This window comes from Hyperolius riggenbachi, chromosome 2 (assembly GCF_040937935.1).
Source record: "Hyperolius riggenbachi isolate aHypRig1 chromosome 2, aHypRig1.pri, whole genome shotgun sequence".
Taxonomy (NCBI): Eukaryota; Metazoa; Chordata; class Amphibia; order Anura; family Hyperoliidae; genus Hyperolius; species Hyperolius riggenbachi.
In genome coordinates, this window is record NC_090647.1 from 9,117,749 (window position 1) to 9,134,606 (window position 16,858).

At 48.8% G+C, this 16,858-nt stretch overlaps 1 protein-coding gene across 1 annotated transcript in view; it reads right to left on the reverse strand.

Moving 5' to 3' along the window:
- Positions 1 to 408: 408 nt before the first annotated feature.
- Positions 409 to 16,858, reverse strand: part of CNGA4 (cyclic nucleotide gated channel subunit alpha 4) — a 41,325-nt gene continuing 24,875 nt past the window's right edge. The window contains exon 4 of the mRNA XM_068264016.1: positions 409 to 1,549. Within this exon, the coding sequence (XP_068120117.1) occupies positions 495 to 1,549 (1,055 nt within the window). The 3' untranslated portion in view covers positions 409 to 494. The remainder of the gene's footprint in view (positions 1,550 to 16,858) is intronic.

The following is a 16,858-nucleotide window of genomic DNA, read 5'->3' on the forward strand; positions in this document are numbered from 1 at the left end:
CGGGACAAGGTCCTCCAGCACCCAAGGCTGAGACACCAAAGTGCGCCCCTCCATCCCTCCCACCCCAGCCGTCACACACTGATTGCTATTACACTAAGAGGCCCCTCCTCCATCCCTCCCACCCCAGCCGTCACACACTGATTGCTATTACACTAAGAGGCCCCTCCCCCATCCCTCCCACCCCAGCCGTCATACACTGATTCTGTGGTTGGCTTTACTGGCCAGGAAGTTATGAACATACTCTGAGCCGGGACATGGTCCTCCAGCACCCAAGGCTGAGACACCAAAGTGCGCCCCTCCATCCCTCCCACCCCAGCCGTCACACACTGATTCTGTGGTTGGCTTTACTGGCCAGGAAGTTATGAACATACTGGACAATTCTATCAACTGTTTTAGTTTTCAGGTCAAACAAGCGCTTAAGATGGAGGCTGAGATGAGTCCCTTTACCAACGTTACTGACTGAAGGTCTGCATTAGATCAGCAAGATGGGCTCACTAATCATCTTTTGTCCTCTTCACAGGCTTATCCTCCGTCTTCTCTGATGAGTGACCTTCCATCCTCTCCACAGGCTTATCCTCCGTCTTTTCTGATGAGTGAGCTTCCATCCTCTCCACAGGCTTATCCTCTGTCTTCTCTGATGAGTAAGCTTCCATCCTCTCCACAGGCTTATCCTCTGTCTTTTCTGATGAGTGAGCTTCCATCCTCTCCACAGGCTTATCCTCTGTCTTCTCTGATGAGTGAGCTTCCATCCTCTCCACAGGCTTATCCTCTGTCTTCTCTGATGAGTGGCCTTCCATCCTCTCCATAGGCTTATCCTCTGTCTTCTCTGATGAGTGAGCTTCCATCCTCTCCACAGGCTTATCCTCCATCTTCTCTGATGAGTGACCTTCCATTCTCTCCGCAGGCTTATCCTCTGTCTTTTTTGATGAGTGAGCTTCCATCCTCTCCACAGACTTATCCTCCGTCTTCTCTGATGAGTCACCTTCCATTCTCTTCGTAGACCTATCCTCTGTCTTCTCTGATGAGTGACCTTCCATTCTCTCCACAGGCTTATCCTCTGTCTTTGATGTGTGACCTTCCATTCTCTTCGTAGACCTATCCTCTGTCTTCTCTGATGAGTGACCTTCTATCCTCTCCTCGGGCTTATCCTCCGTCTTCTCTGTAGGGACGCCCTCCTTTTCCTTGGCTGCCTCAGTCTCCCACAGGTTTATCTCCCACTCTAGGCGTTTGATCCTCTGCAGCATTTTGCCAGCACTGGACTCCAGTTCAGCCAACAGACGAGCCAGTTTGGTCTGCAGAGCTTCCAGGCCTCGCTCCATCCTGAACAACTTGTTATCCAGCTCTTGCTGCTTGGCATCCAGCTCGTCCGCCAGCTTCTCATCCAGCTTATTCATCTTGAGTAGGATCTCCCGACCTTTCTCTTCCAGGATGGACTTGGCATCGGGATACTCAGTTAGGACTTCTGTCAGGTCTTCCTTCGAGAGGCAGAAGAGGTCCGAGTAGCCAATGCTTTTTATATTGGCCGTTCTGCGGTTCCCAGATGTGTTCCCTAAACGGGTACAGAAATAGGACCATAGGTTAGAGCAGAGCATCGGCACATACAGTGGTGTGAAAAACTATTTGCCCCCTTCCTGATTTCTTATTCTTTTGCATGTTTGTCACACTTAAATGTTTCTGCTCATCAAAAACCGTTAACTATTAGTCAAAGATAACATAATTGAACACAAAATGCAGTTTTAAATGATGGTTTTTATTACTTAGTGAGAAAAAAACCTCAAAACCTACATGGCCCTGTGTGAAAAAGTGATTGCCCCCCTTGTTAAAAAATAACTTAACTGTGGTTTATCACACCTGAGTTCAATTTCTGTAGTCACCCCCAGGCCTGATTACTGCCACACCTGTTTCAATCAAGAAATCACTTAAATAGGAACTATCTGACACAGAGAAGTAGACCAAAAGCACCTCAAAAGCTAGACATCATGCCAAGATCCAAAGAAATTCAGGAACAAATGAGAACAAAGTACTGTAATTGAGATCTATCAGTCTGGTAAAGGTTATAAAGCCATTTCTAAAGCTTTGGGACTCCAGCGAACCACAGTGAGAGCCATTATCCACAAATGGCAAAAACATGGAACAGTGATGAACCTTCCCAGGAGTGGCTGGCCGACCAAAATTACCCCAAGAGTGCAGAGAAAACTCATCCGAGAGGCCACAAAAGACCCCAGGACAACATCTAAAGAACTGCAGGCCTCACTTGCCTCAATTAAGGTCAGTGTTCACGACTCCACCATAAGAAAGAGACTGGGCAAAAACGGTCTGCATGGAAGATATCCAAGGCACAAACTACTTTTAAGCAAAAAGAACATTAAGGCTCGTCTCAATTTTGCTAAAAAAAACATCTCAATCATTGGCAAGACTTTTGGGAAAATACCTTGTGGACCGACGAGACAAAAGTTGAACTTTTTGGAAGGTGCGTGTCCCGTTACATCTGGCGTAGAAGTAACACAGCATTTCAGCAAAAGAGCATCATACCAACAGTAAAATATGGTGGTGGTAGTGTGATGGTCTGGGGTTGTTTTGCTGCTCAGGAGGACCTGGAAGGCTTGCTGTGATAGATGGAACCATGAATTCTACTGTCTACCAAAAAATCCTGAAGGAGAATGTCCGGCCATCTGTTTGTCAACTCAAGCTGAAGAGATCTTGGGTGCTGCAGCAGAACAATGACCCAAAACACACCAGCAAATCCACCTCTGAATGGCTGAAGAAAAACAAAGTCCTGACCTGAATCCTATTGAGATGTTGTGACATGACTTTAAAGAGAACCCGAGGTGTATTTAAAGAATGTTATCTGCATACAGAGGCTGGATCTGCCTATACAGCCCAGCCTCTGTTGCTATCCCAAACCTCACTAAGGTCCCCCTGCACTCTGCAATCCCTCATAAATCACAGCCATGCTGTGAGGCTGTGTTTACATCTGTAGTGTCAGTCTCAGCTGCTCCCCCGCCTCCTGCATAGCTCCGGTTCCTGCCCCCGTCCCTTCCATCCAATCAGCAGGGAGGGAAGGGATGCAGGCGGGGACTGGAGTTCTGCAGGAGGCGGGGAGAGCAGCAGACTGACACTATAGAGATAAACACAGCCAGCTCTGACAAGCTGTTTGTCAGCAGCGTGGCTGTGATTTATGAGGGATTGCAGAGTGCAGGGGGACCTTAGGGGGGTTTGGGATAGCAACAGAGGCTGGGCTGTATAGGCTGATCCAGCCTCTGTATGCAGATAATATTCTTCAAACCCACCTCGGGTTCTCTTTAAAAAGGCGGTTCATGCTAGAAAACCTCAAATAAAGCTGAATTACAATTCTGCTAAGATGAGTGGGCCAAAATTCCTCCAGAGCGCTGTAAAAGACTCGTTGCAAGTTATCGCAAACGCTTGATTGCAGTTATTGCTGCTAAGGGTGGCCCAACCAGTTATTAGGTTCAGGGGGCAATTTCTTTTTCACACAGGGCCATGTAGGTTTTGAGTTATTTTTCTCACTAAGTAATAAAAACCATCATTTAAAACTGCATTTTGTGTTCAATTAGGTTATCTTTGACTAATAGTTAACGGTTTTTGATGAGCAGAAACATTTAAGTGTGACAAACATGCAAAAGAATAAGAAATCGGGAAGGGGGCAAATAGTTTTTCACACCACTGTAGAGATATGCAACATTTACAGAATGGATTCTCATAGCATTTAGGGTTAGTTCACCCTGGGCGATCAGCAAAATGCTGCTGCTAATGCAAGTCAGTGGCAGTGTTCACACTGTAGCCATCGCCAGTGATTAGCGATTTGCTGATGGTTCATGCAGCATTTTTGGAGCGATTGCATTTCAATGTTATAGAATCACAAAACGCAATCGCTCCTAAATCGCTTTCCTGTACAGTGAAAAAACTGCTTTTTGCTGATCACCAGCGATCAGCAAAACGCTACCAAAGCACCCAGTGTGAAGAACCAGCCCTTAGAGTCTCTTGTCGTATAAAACCAGCCTGTGGCCATCGCTTGTTGAAGGACAGTGGTAATGTCTGTATGTTGGTTTAGATTATTTTATATGGTTTCCGATCCAGTTCTGTATCATACCTGAAGAAGAAGCTTTGTAGCTTTGTACAATACAGTTAGCCGAGGTATTACCTGACCCATCGTTTGATGATTTGATGGCAGCAAATCTGCTCCACGACTAACATCAGACCACACCTCACTAACAGACTCTTTGGGTCTCATGTTGAAAGTACAAGTTGGCTCTGAAGCAGGTTGTGTGTTATTGGTAGGAGCCATGAGCTTTTGCCCAACAACCCCCCAATACAAAAAGTTCTGTGGAACCATGGCCTGTCTTGTTTTGCTTGGGGTTTAAAGGTAGAAAAAAAAGTAACAACTTTTAAAGGATACCCGAAGTGACATGATGAGATAGACATGTGTATGTACAGTGCCTAGCACACATATAACTATGCTGTGTTCCTTTTTTTCTTTCTCTGCCTGAAAGAGTTAAATATTGGGTATGTAAGTGGCTGACTCAGTCCTGACTCAGACAGGAAGTGACTACAGTGTGACCCTCACTGATAAGAAATTCCGACTATAAAACACTTTCCTAGCAGAAAATGGCTTCTAAGAGCAGGAAAGAGATAAAAATGGGAATTTCTTATCAGTGAGGGTCACACTGTAGTCACTTCCTGTCTGATGCTATGTGTAAGGAGCCCTGCGCTACACCATACACAAACAGTCCAATAATAAGTTGAAGCTGCCCATGGAACTGAGTCCATGTGAGATAAAGTTTGCTAAAAAAAGCATCAATTGCAAAAGTCCACATCCAATGATAGCATAAGGCAATAACTTCTTATCTTCCTCTATCCTTCACCAACACCCGGTGTGCAGACACTCACCAGACAATAAGACCTTAACTAGGTCTATCAGCGCTTTGGGACACTTCGGGCCGTCCCCCACCACACCGAACTGCTGTGTGTCCTTTTACTGCCCTTCTCATTAGATGCCGGCCTCCTTGCACTTGTCACCTCAAAGCAAATGCCTCACATAGTGTAAAACCAGCGTTGTTTATTTGTATATAAAAATGATTGCACTTACAAATTTTCTTCTTTAAAAATGGCACAGAGTTATTTCTAATACGGGCTCTCCCCCGTTTTGTTGGGCCCCGGCTGGCACTTGTAGTCCCTCTCCTGTGTCCGATACGGCGTGCACTACCGCTATCCCCACTGCTCAGGACGCCGCTCTGCCCTCGTGGTAGCTGTTACTTCCGCGTCAGTAACCCCGCCTTACATGTTTCGTCATAATGACTCAGAGGTCTGATGAGAAGGGCAGCTAGAGGAGATACAGCTCTGGTGGTGACACACAGCAGTTCGGTGTGGTGGGGGACGGCCCGAAGTGTCCCAAAGCGCTGATAGACCTAGTTAAGGTCTTATTGTCTGGTGAGTGTCTGCACACCGGGTGTTGGTGAAGGATAGAGGAAGATAAGAAGTTATTGCCTTATGCTATCATTGGATGTGGACTTTTGCAATTGATGCTTTTTTTGCAAACTTTATCTCACATGGACTCAGTTGCGTAGTGCTTACCTTCTGTTTTTTAGAGACTTCCTGTCTGAGTCAGGACTGAGTCAGACAGTTACATACCTGATATTTAACTCTTTCAGACAGAGAAAGAAAAAAGAACACAGCATAGTTATTTGTGTGTTAGGCACTGTACAAACACATGTCTATCTCATCATGTCACATGCCACCTCCGGTATCCTTTAATGGCTATCTGATAAACTTAAATTGTGCAAGCTTTCAGGGATCTAGTCTCCTTCTTCAGGCATGATTCCAGAAGTTAGCTGAAGTAGCACATTGGGCATTATCGCATTCGGTAATGCAGAAAACAGAATATTTTACCAAACATCTTCACAAACACCAATTCACTAAACCTATTACCGCACTGAAAAGTAAAATGACTGACTAGTGAGGTAAATTACCAACTTGTCTGGTAAATACCTCAGTAAATGTCACAATGGTTAGAGCATTCGGTAAAGCAAGTACGGTAAGCTGTTGAGAATTTTAAGACCTATCTAGACTTGCCAGTAACTAACAATTAACATGCGATAAAACTGATAGGCAAGGCAGACAGCCAATAGGAAGAACCTCCAGGTCCTGCTACTCACCCCATTTGATCCTATGCGCTGTTAGACGGGACATCAGAAAGAAAAAAACAAACAAACAAAACCCTACGTGTGCAGAAGAAGGAAACATTGAAAAAGGCTTTTCTGTATTCCCATAGATGTGCAGATCTCTATACTGATACACAGAAGAGAGACCTCTAGTGGCATGTGAGCACATCTAAAGGGATGCAGAAAGCCTTGTACTTCACAGTACAGGAACGGCTCGTACATAGAGAAGAATCACAGCTAGCCTCCTCCACAGCTGGTGACACTTCTACATTACCCAGCCGGGCTTAGTGAATTGAAGCAACACTTTTTGGTAAATTACTGAACTATAGCCACATGCCAGGAAATCTTCAATTTTGAAAAAGTCTAAAATTCCGAATGTGGTATTTTACTGACCTCATGTTTTTCCGACCAGCCCTTTCAGTAACTTGACCCTACTGTATGCAGGTAAATAGTATTATTATTATTATTTAGTATTTATATAGCACCGACATATTTCGCAGCGTTGTACAGTGTGTATATATATATGTATATATATATATATATATATATATATGTATATATATATGTATATGTATATATATATATATATATATATATATATATATATATATATATATATATCTTGTCACTGACTGTCCCTCAAAGGAGCTCACACTCTAATCCTACCATAGGAGGAGGACGTGTGTTAGGAGAGCTCCTGGACTTCCAGGGGAGGTCTTTGATCTGCAGAGCCGAGTCCAGCCTTGGAGTGCTTTTCTTGGGCACAGTTTTCACCTGAAGTCCCTGCTCCGGGCCTTGCCGGGCAGGAGCTTGGCCTAGGCTAACTGGCCGCTCCAGCCATGGAGCGGCCAGCTCATTCCCCCCCTACTACTTCACCAACTCACCTGGGGGATGAGGAAGTTTCCTCGGGAGAGGACATCGTGAACAATGTCGTGGCCTGGGTCAAGGCTGTGAAAGCCTGTGAGGAGGCCTTAGGAGAGCTGAGATATAGCTTTGGGAGAGCAAGATTCCGTTACGGCATCAAATGGAAACCTGACTTGCTATGGCAGGACAAGGAGATGGTGGACCTAAGGAGAGAGATTATAAAACAGAAATTGAAGTTAGCAGAACTCGAGAGGGTTGGCGGTCCCTTTGCCGAGCAACTAAAATACAGAAAAAGGTTCAAGCAAATGCTTATGCCTGAGCAGGATGTGGACGACAGCGACACAGAAGATGACTGTGTAATCATTGAGGATGAGTGCACCCCCCCGGAGAGGCCACCGTGGATGAAGGAGGAGGTGTCCCAGTCCCCCATCCCACCCGGGCAGAGGGTGCACGCTGAAGACCCCATGGAGGGAAAGAGTGGAAGTGAGGTACAGGGGATGCTGGTACCGGGCCCTGTGGCGAGCATCCAGGTGAGTGCTGATGGTGCTGGTGCCGCTGCCCCTGCTACTGGGGGTCCTGGTGGCGTGGGTGCTGCTGGGGTCCCCGGTGAGGCAGTAGGTGGCGGTGCTAGTGCTGTCTCCGCTGTGGCTGGCATGCTCCCCTCTGACTTACCTGGAGGTGGTGGTGTGGCCGCAGCTGCAGTGGCCTCCCTGGGCGTTCGCACGGTCTCTGCTTCTGGTGGATCTTTGGACCTGACATCAGAGTCACCTATGGTGGCTGGTGTGGGGTCTGGGGTGAAGCTGGGAGCAGGGCTGTGCGCCCAGGATCAATGGGAAAGCTCCCTGCCTCAGAAGACGTCCCAGCAAGATGGCGCTGGCCTGCCGCGAGGTGCCCTGTCCACGCCAGGCCAGCTTCCGGTGAGCGGGGCAGAAGTGACGCCAGCGGTGCCCTTTCCGCCTGAATGCGGGAACGCCATTGGTGGCAATGCGGGAGGAGGCGGAAACTCAGTCTCCATTGATGTAGCGGTAATTCCGCGTCAATGCGGAGGTTCTGAAGCGGTCAATGCGACCAAAGACCCGCAGGAAGGCGGAACTGCTAGCAATTCTGATGGTGGTGAAGGCGGAAACCTTTCTATTAAAACTGATGGCGGAATTCCTATAGAAGAGAGTGGAGGAGAAAACGGAATGCAGTATGGTGATGCAGGGGATGCATCCCCACTCTTGCTGGAGGCTGAGGATGCGGAAAAACAGTTACCACAGGGCAAGATGGCCGCTGAAGGCGGGGAATATGCAGATGAGAAGGATGGTGGAATCGGGGTCCAGAGAAGGCAACCTGGAGCTACACAAATCGCCGTGGCAACCACTACTGCAATGTTGCAAGAAGATTTGGAAGGAAATGGGGCAGCTTTCCTGGGACTCGTGGATTCGTCTCTTAGCGAAGAACAAAGTAAGGAAATATTGTGTTTGGCCATGCAACCAAGCCTGGACATGGACTTATCTGTTGAAGAGTTCATAGATGGGAATGTTTCCCAAGGTAATGGGTCTGAGCAGTCTGAGCCTGCTAATCATATGGATGTCGTTGAAAGTGACGGTGACCAGCCTGCTCAGGAGTTCCTTCCATCCTCTGCTGAGGAAGGAAATACAAGTTCTCCTGAGGACCACAGTGGAGTAGAGGACGCTGAACACCTGGAGGGTGAGACTAAACGTGTATTTTCTGATAAATTGCCAAAAAAAAGAATTAAGAAAAAAGGGAAAAATAGAGAGAGCAAATTAAGAAAATTAAGTATTAATGTTGGTAAAAGAAGGAGAAAGTGTGGAAAATTGTCTGTGGTGGAGGAGACGGACGTATCCTCTCAGGGTACTCAAGGTGGGGAGGGTGTCCAGGGTGAAGAGGGTCCCCCTGCCTTTGTACAGGAGTGTGAGGGAGGAGAGATCCTGATGGTACAAAAAGGGGGTGGAGGTGCCCCTGGGGGGGAGGGTAGAGGGTATAGAGACCTTGACCCTCTCTTTAAGAGAAACCTTCTCTCAGACTTCATAACTGAGGATAGAGAGGGGAGTAAAAAAGGGGGGAGGAAGAAGAAAAAAAAAGATAAACACCCAGAACCACCCCCGTTGATAATTGACGATATCGTCACAGAATTTAAGACAATTGATCTTACATACAGGCTAGAAAAGACCAAATTAGTGGTTATAGTCGAACACTCTGGTGAGGCTGTAGTGTTGGCAGTGGAGCCGGGGGGATATTATGGAGGCCTGCACCTGGTAGGCTCGGGTGACCCCGGATGTGGCCTCCAGCTCGAGTTTCGAGCAGACGGCAAGAAATTTACAGTACGTAATGAAACCATTACGAGATTTTCCTTTTCAGGAGAGACGGAGTGGATGGAGACCATATTCGGGCTCGGGCCGAATGCCCCCAGGTGTGGGCCTCCCCCTCCCCCCGCCTCCACTGCAGTCAGCCCCGACCAGACAGATGCTGTAATCTCTGCAGCTGGAATAGGTGCTGCCAGGGAAGGTGTGGGTACGAACACTAACACTGATGGTGGTGTTGTGGTGGGTACCAGTGAGAGCGCTGTGGAGGAGCCGAGGTTGCCAGAGTTAGAAAGTGTGATGAGAGTCGGTTTTCCCGAACTCGGTCCTGCCCGGAATCCCGGGGCCCTTGCTCCTCTGGCAGCCTCGGCCCAAAGTACTTCAGCGGCTCGTCCGGTAACTTACTCAAGAGTGGTTAGAGGCGCTGCTCCGGGTAGGAGGGTTGTAGCTCCCCTGGAGACAGGATTGGAAGACGGCACCCCAGGTCGGAGGAATGTCATTCGGCTCAAATGGGATCATGCCCACACTCCCGTTCCGAATAGAAAGCAATTTACTAAATACCTCCTTGACATGGGAATAAGGCCGGCGGACCTCTTTGCGATCCTGGCTCCAGGGGACCCTCCGCCGTATTATGATGTGTCCTTTCTCTCCCAGCACGGTATGGAGGCCTTTCTCGAGGAACGTTTAAGACATTCGGTAAACGATGAATGGCACGGCTTTAAAGTCGTTCCCTTGTCCAGGCAGACGCTGGAGAGAAAGGCACACATTGTAGTGCAAAACGAGAGTATCCCGGTGCGGGACCTGGTGACTTGGGTCCAACATTACTCGGACATAATGTCCCCGCCGCACAGGGTCCTGGACGAGCTCGGGATCTGGTGGGGGGAGTATGAGGTGGCGATCCGACTCCGGACAAAGGAGGGGGTCGTCACCCATATTCCCCGTTCCGCCCTCATAGGGCGGGACAAAGTTATCACCTATTACCCGGGCCAACCCAGGACCTGCAATAGATGCGGCAAGAGGGGACACTTGGCCAGTGGCTGCCCAGATCCGAGGTGTAGTCGCTGCCAGGAGTTCGGGCACTCCGCGTCTTCCTGCAAAAGAATCAAGTGCAATTTTTGCTTCGAATTTGGCCATCCCTATACGGAGTGCCCGATCTCCTGGGCGACGATGCCCTCGGATCTGAAGGTCGCCCTGCTGACAACTATGGTAGAGGACCAGGATGTCTCTGTGGCTGACCCTAATGTGTGTGTTGAGTCTGTTTCAGCTCCTAACGTGTCAACGTCCAGCGTGAACCCGTCCTCTGTAGTACCCTCCTCTGGTTCTCTTCCAGTCAGCATGGCCTCTGATAGGCAGCCTGGGCCTGAGTCACTGGCTCCCGCTCGGGGTGCTGCTCGGGGCGGAGGTGGCCCTCCTCCCAAGGAGCAGCGACTCAAACCTGTCAGGAGTAGGGGTGGAGGTGGCCTTCGGCCCCTTACTGCCGCTCCTATAGGTCCACCTCTAGCCCCCAAGCCTCTTCCTAGGAAGACAAAGGCTTCCCCTGCCACCACTCCCCCTGCAGGTGGTCCTAACCTGCCCCCTCCTGTTACTGTCTCCCCAGCCCCTACAGTGTCCCTTCCCCCTCCCATCCTTTCTGCCCCGGAGATGTCCCTTCCACCTCCCACCTTCCCAGTCCCTGCAGTTTCCCCTTCCCTTCCCAGCCCTGTAGTTTCTAGTGTCCCCCCTGCACCTCCTGTCATTGTCCCGCCCCTTCCTTCTGCTTGCCCCACCGCGCCAGCTAGCGGTAGTGGGTTTGTTTTGTCTGGATCCGTCCCTTCTGGCTATGCCTTCTCGGCCCCTTGCCCCACGGATGCAGCCCTTGCCCCTTGGAAGAGGGAGCATCTCTCGCAGGAGGACAAGTCCTACTTAGAGGAACGTTTCAAAACAAAGAAGAGGAGAGGTGTTAAGCCTTTGAGTAGGGGTCTTCCTGAGGACCCGAGGGTAGCAAGCAGGATGGCTGCCCACCAAAGGAGGCAGAAGGAGAAAGAGATAAATCTGGCTAACAGATTTGAGGTTCTGGCCACATCTCCCCTTGTCTCTGAAGAGGAGGAGATGGTGGCAGAAAGTTCTGCTTCCATTGGGGAGGCATTGTGATTAGTGTTTTTGTCTGTTTACTTTTTGTAATGTTGTCTTTTGTTTTATCTTTTTGTCTTTGTCTGAAGAAAGATAAAGGGAAACCTTGAATCACCCTAATGGCGGTTCCCCCACCACTTATACTGGCAACGATCAACGTTGCCAGTATCAAAACGACCAAGGCTCGAAAATTGGCTTTTTCAATTTTGGCTGCCCATGAGGCGGATGTTTTTTTCCTGCAGGAGACCAGACTCACCTCTGCAGTTGACCTTTGGTTGGCTGAGAGGGATTGGGTGTCCGGTCCGAGTTTTTGGTCCCTTGCGGGAGAGTCTGGTAGTGGTGTGGCGGTCCTTTTTAGGGCCGACATGGCAACTTGCCGGCGGGTTATTGAGGTGGAGATGGGTAGGTGTCTGGTCCTAGACGTCTGTGTGAGGGGGCAGGATCTCAGGCTTATTAACATCTATGCCAACCCCAGGTTTAAAGGGGAGAGAAAACGCCTTCTTACACGGATCAGGCCATACCTTTTTTCAGCCTATCCAGTGATCCTGGGCGGTGATTTTAACACCATCACTAGGGCCATGGACAGGGCAAGTGCCCAGGTCCGGATAGGTGTAGATAGCAGGTTTCTAGTTAGATTAGTTAATGAGTCCGACCTGGTAGATGTGCACGTTCGTCACTCCCCAGGTCTCACGGGTTTCACTTTTCAGAGAGGTAATAGTAGGTCCAGGATAGATAGATTTTTTGTTTCAGAGAGCCTCATCACTTCAACTCAAGTTGTTGGCGGTGGAGTTCTCGGATCACCTTATTCTGTCGGTAGGCTTAAATGCTTCGGATGCTCCTCCCAGAGGTCGGGGTATCTGGAGAATGAATTCGTCCCTGCTGCTGGAAGATGAGGTGAGACAATCCTTTGAGGAGTTTTTTCAAGCACAGGTCTCCATTCTGGACTGCTTTGACAATAGGTCTGAGTGGTGGGAGGAGGTCAAAAAACGTGTCGTTAGATTTTTCAAGGGTCTAGCTACCCGTAGAGGTGTTGATAGAAACTTGGCTTACCAGACTCTAAGGGAGAGATTGACTGTCCTTGTCTCTGAGGGCGGGGACCCGGGGGAGATCTCTGAGGTCAAACTTCGCCTTAAGCAGCAGCAATACGACCGGCTGGCTTCTTTGGCTCTGGAAAGGGATCATGGTAAGTACCACTCGCCTGACCCTTACCAGAGTTTCAAACAAAGCTCAGCGCTTAAGACGGTCATCGGTCTCAGGGATGGCTCGGGGTCTCTGGCAAAGTCCAGGTCGGAGATCCTAGCCATCGCTAGAGAGTTTTACGCTGATTTGCTTGGGGAGAAGCCACTTGACCAGACAAGGATGGAAGATTTCTTGGATTCCACGCCAGGTCTGGGAGATGTGGACATTTCTGCCATAGACTTGACAACAGAAATTACTGCGGACGATGTAGTGAGAGCCATTGGTGGTCTTGCGCCTAAAAAGACCCCGGGTCCGGATGGACTGACGGCCGAGTTCTACAAGGCCTTCGTGTCCGTTCTGGCCCCTCAATTGGCTGGAGCTTTTAATGATTGCCTTGCTGAGGGTCAGTTACCACCCTCCATGAGGCAATCTGCGGTAATCCTGTTGTCAAAAGGTCGTGATCCTGAGATGATTGAGAATTGGCGTCCCATCAGCCTTCTCAATGTCGACAGGAAGATCTTGGCGAAAATTTTGTTCTGGCGGTTGTCCCAGGTGACAGATGTGCTTTCCTGCCATCAGCACTGCTCTGTTGTGGGAAGGAGCACGCTCTCAGCACTGTTAGCTGTCCGGGAGGTCCTGGAGCGGTGCAGGGCTGAGGGTTGGGGAAAGTACCTACTGACGTTGGATCAGTCCAAGGCTTTTGATCGGGTCAATCACAAGTACCTGTGGCGGCTACTTACTGTATACGGTTTGCAGGGGAGGTTTGTAGATTGGCTGCGAACTTTATACGAAGGGGCTGAGAGTTTTATGCTGATCAATGGATGGATAGGCCAGCCTTTTGAGGTGAGCTCGGGGGTCCGCCAGGGTTGTCCGCTGAGTTCTCTACTATACGTGTTTGCCATCGACCCCTTCGTGAGAAGGCTAGATGGCGGCATGCTTGGTGGGGTTCCGGTGGGCATCTCTGGGAGCTCATCTCTGAAGGTGGTGGCATATGCCGACGATGTCACCGTGGTGGTCTCGGATGCAGAAGAGGCGTTGGTGGTTGCTGAAGAGATCACCCGGTACTCGTTGGCATCTGGTTCCAAGATCAATCCAGATAAGTGCGAAACTCTCTGGATGGGCAAAGATGGAGAGTCCTTTAGACTTCCCGGATCCTTTCCCGTGCCTCAAGACGAAATCAAAATTCTCGGCATCAAATTTGGCCCAGGCGATTATGGCCTACGAAATTGGGTTAGCAAACTATCAAATGTCGACAGGAAAGTGGTCCGCTGGAAAGGTTGGAGTTTGACCTATAGAGAAAGGATTGACCTGATCAAGACTTACCTGATACCAATATTGTTGTATGTCAGTTACGTCACGATTTTGCCAGCATCCCTGTATACCAGGGTCAATGGCTTGTTTTTCCAGATGTTATGGGGAAACAAGCTAAACCATGTGCGTAGAAATATTACCTATAAAACTAGGCGGGAGGGTGGCCTAGGCATGGTCAACCCGATTGTTTTCTTCTCCTTAATTTTTATTAAGCACAATATTGGTAGTATGTTAATGGAGAACCCGCCTGGTTGGGTAGGGATCTTTCAGACTTGGTGTGAGCCTTACCTTGGGGAATGGAAGAGCGGTGGCCCAGTGAAGAATCTGAGGAGACGTCATGGCTACCTCCCGGCCTATGTCTTGCCGTGTTTGAAAAAACTGTTGCAGTGGGGATTGACAGTGGAGGACATCAAATCGGTCGACAGGAAAGCCCTGTCGGCATGGGTGGTGGACTCCTACTTTCCTGACTCACTGGCCTTGAGGGATTGCCCAGGCACAATTTTGGAGGAGGGATTGCGTTTGTTGAACTCGCCGCGGATTCCGAACAAATTGTGGGACATCGCCTGGCTTACCTTCCAGGGCAAGCTTTACGTTAGAGGGCTCATGAAGTGTCGGGATGTGGAGGAACGTGGTTGTCCTCGGCAGGGGTGTGCTGTTGAGGAGACCATGGACCACTTCTTGATGTCATGTCCCTTTAATGTAGAAGTGTATAATCAGGTGGGGAGGGTTCTGAATATCCCATTTCTGGCGCATCTTGGTTATGCCGAGTGGGCCTATGGAGCGTTTAATCAGCGCCAGGGGTATGATTTGTGCACTTTGTACATAGTTAGTCTAGTGGTTAGGAGACACTTATGGTTGGCACGGTGTGATCTAGCTATTAGAAAGAAAGACTTGCCCGTCCAGGTGGTGGTGAACACTATTCTTGGTGAGGTGGGAACCATTCGGTACTTGGAGAGGAAGAAGCTGGGGAGAGGAGCTTGGATTCTGGCTTGGCAGAATATCAAGCCTCCTTGACTTGGTGGAAGTCTCTCCTGGGTGCAGCTTACTATTTCTCTTCTTTTCACCCTAGATTTGATTTTTTTTTCTTGATTTTTGAAGTATTGGCCGCAGGCACGCGGAGAACATCCCTTTGTGCTTCTCTTTTATGTGTTGGTGAAGTGTCGTCCTGTCTTTGGGTATTATTTTTAGTTTTGTCTTGTCTTGTGTTATGTCCTCAGTCTTATGTTATTGGTATTTTCGGGCGTAAAAGTCCCGTGGTATGTGTGAGGTGTGCATGGTGTTATGTTGGTGCTGTCTATCACTTTTTGGGAGTGGGTTATTGTCCTGTCAGTGTGAATGATGTGTTGTAGGTGCTGTCTTGTCTTTACCGGTGGTGGTTCATGTTATATGTATTTTAGTTTTTCCTTTTTGTCTGGTTGTCTCGTATTGGTATAAATGGTGGTGAATGGTGTCTCCCCAAACGCGGTGCATTGCGGTTTCTTGATACAATAGATTGTTTTTGTTGTTTATGGCGCGGTACGGGCGTTATTTTCTTTTCCCTTTTTGTATATATGCATATATGGGATAAAGCCTATGTTTGATTTTTGTGTGTTATTGCATTGTATGCATTGAAGATACCTTTCAGCCTTATGATGGCATACTTTTTAACTTTATTTATTATTTATGTATGCTATTATTCTGATTTTCTTTAATAAAAAATCCACAATCTAATCCCTACCATTGCCATATGTCTATATTATGTAGTGTAAGTACTGTAGTCTAGGGCCAATTTTTTAGGGGGAGCCAATTAACTTAGCCGTATGTTTTTGGAATATGGGAGGAAACCGGGTGCCCGGAGGAAACCCACGCAGACACGGAGAGAACATACAAACTCCTTGCAGATACTGCCCTGGCTGCGATACGAACCGGGGACCCAGCGCTGCAAGGCGAGAGAGCTAACCACTACGCCCTTTTCCATTTGCGGAGTGATGCGAGTGCGGCTACTTAGCTACATCGCATCACTTCCGCTGCTGACCGTGTCACTTCCGCATCGGGAGATGCAGAAGTGTATGGAGGGGACGGCGGATGCGGATGTGCAAGAATCTGTAGCGTTCTGCAGATACTCGGATTGCACTGCTCCGCACACAATGCACGCAATGGAAACTGCTCCATTGCCATGCATCGGTTTCGGAACACGCGCGGTGTGATGCGTCTATGTAGCCGCATCGCACTGCATGTAATGGAAACAGGCCCTTTACAAGAAGAAGACAGTTTGTGCTGGTTACTGTTTCGCAGTTAGGTGTCAGGTGGTCAGTAGGCTGGATCCAGTAAGCCAGTGCAAGTATATAAGAAGTCCAGCAGGTTTCTGAGGATCATGAAGCTAAGTCACTCGTGTTACATAAGGAGTCATGAATCCCGTTCCACAATTTAAACCTTCTGTTAATGTCTTAAACATCTTCATACATTTGTAGGTACTTACCGGTACGTATTTCCCATCTGGAAGGTTTGGCAGCATTTTGTTAAAGTTCTGTTTTCTCCCCCAGGAAGATCTGACTATTTCTGGAAAGCTGAAAGTCCCGGCTTTCTGTTGCACTGGGTCCCAAGTCGGTATGATGCTCAGTTCCCAAGTTATGGGTTTTTTGAAACTTGGCTGCAGAAAGTTCAATTACAGAAGTACGGGACAAACCCGACATGATGATAAGCAGCACACCCGGGAGGTCTTCTTCTTCCAACGCAGCATAAATCTGTGTCTTCAAAACTTATGTCAAGTGCCCTGGGTCTCTTATTACAGATGAAGTAGCAGCGCAGCTATGCACAGGGCTGGCCCGCTCATGAGGCGGAGTGAAACTTTTGCCTCAGGCGGCAAACTCCTAGGGGCGGCACCCGCCCGTCCGTGGGCGCGGGAGGCCGGCCGCCGAGCCGGAGGGGTAG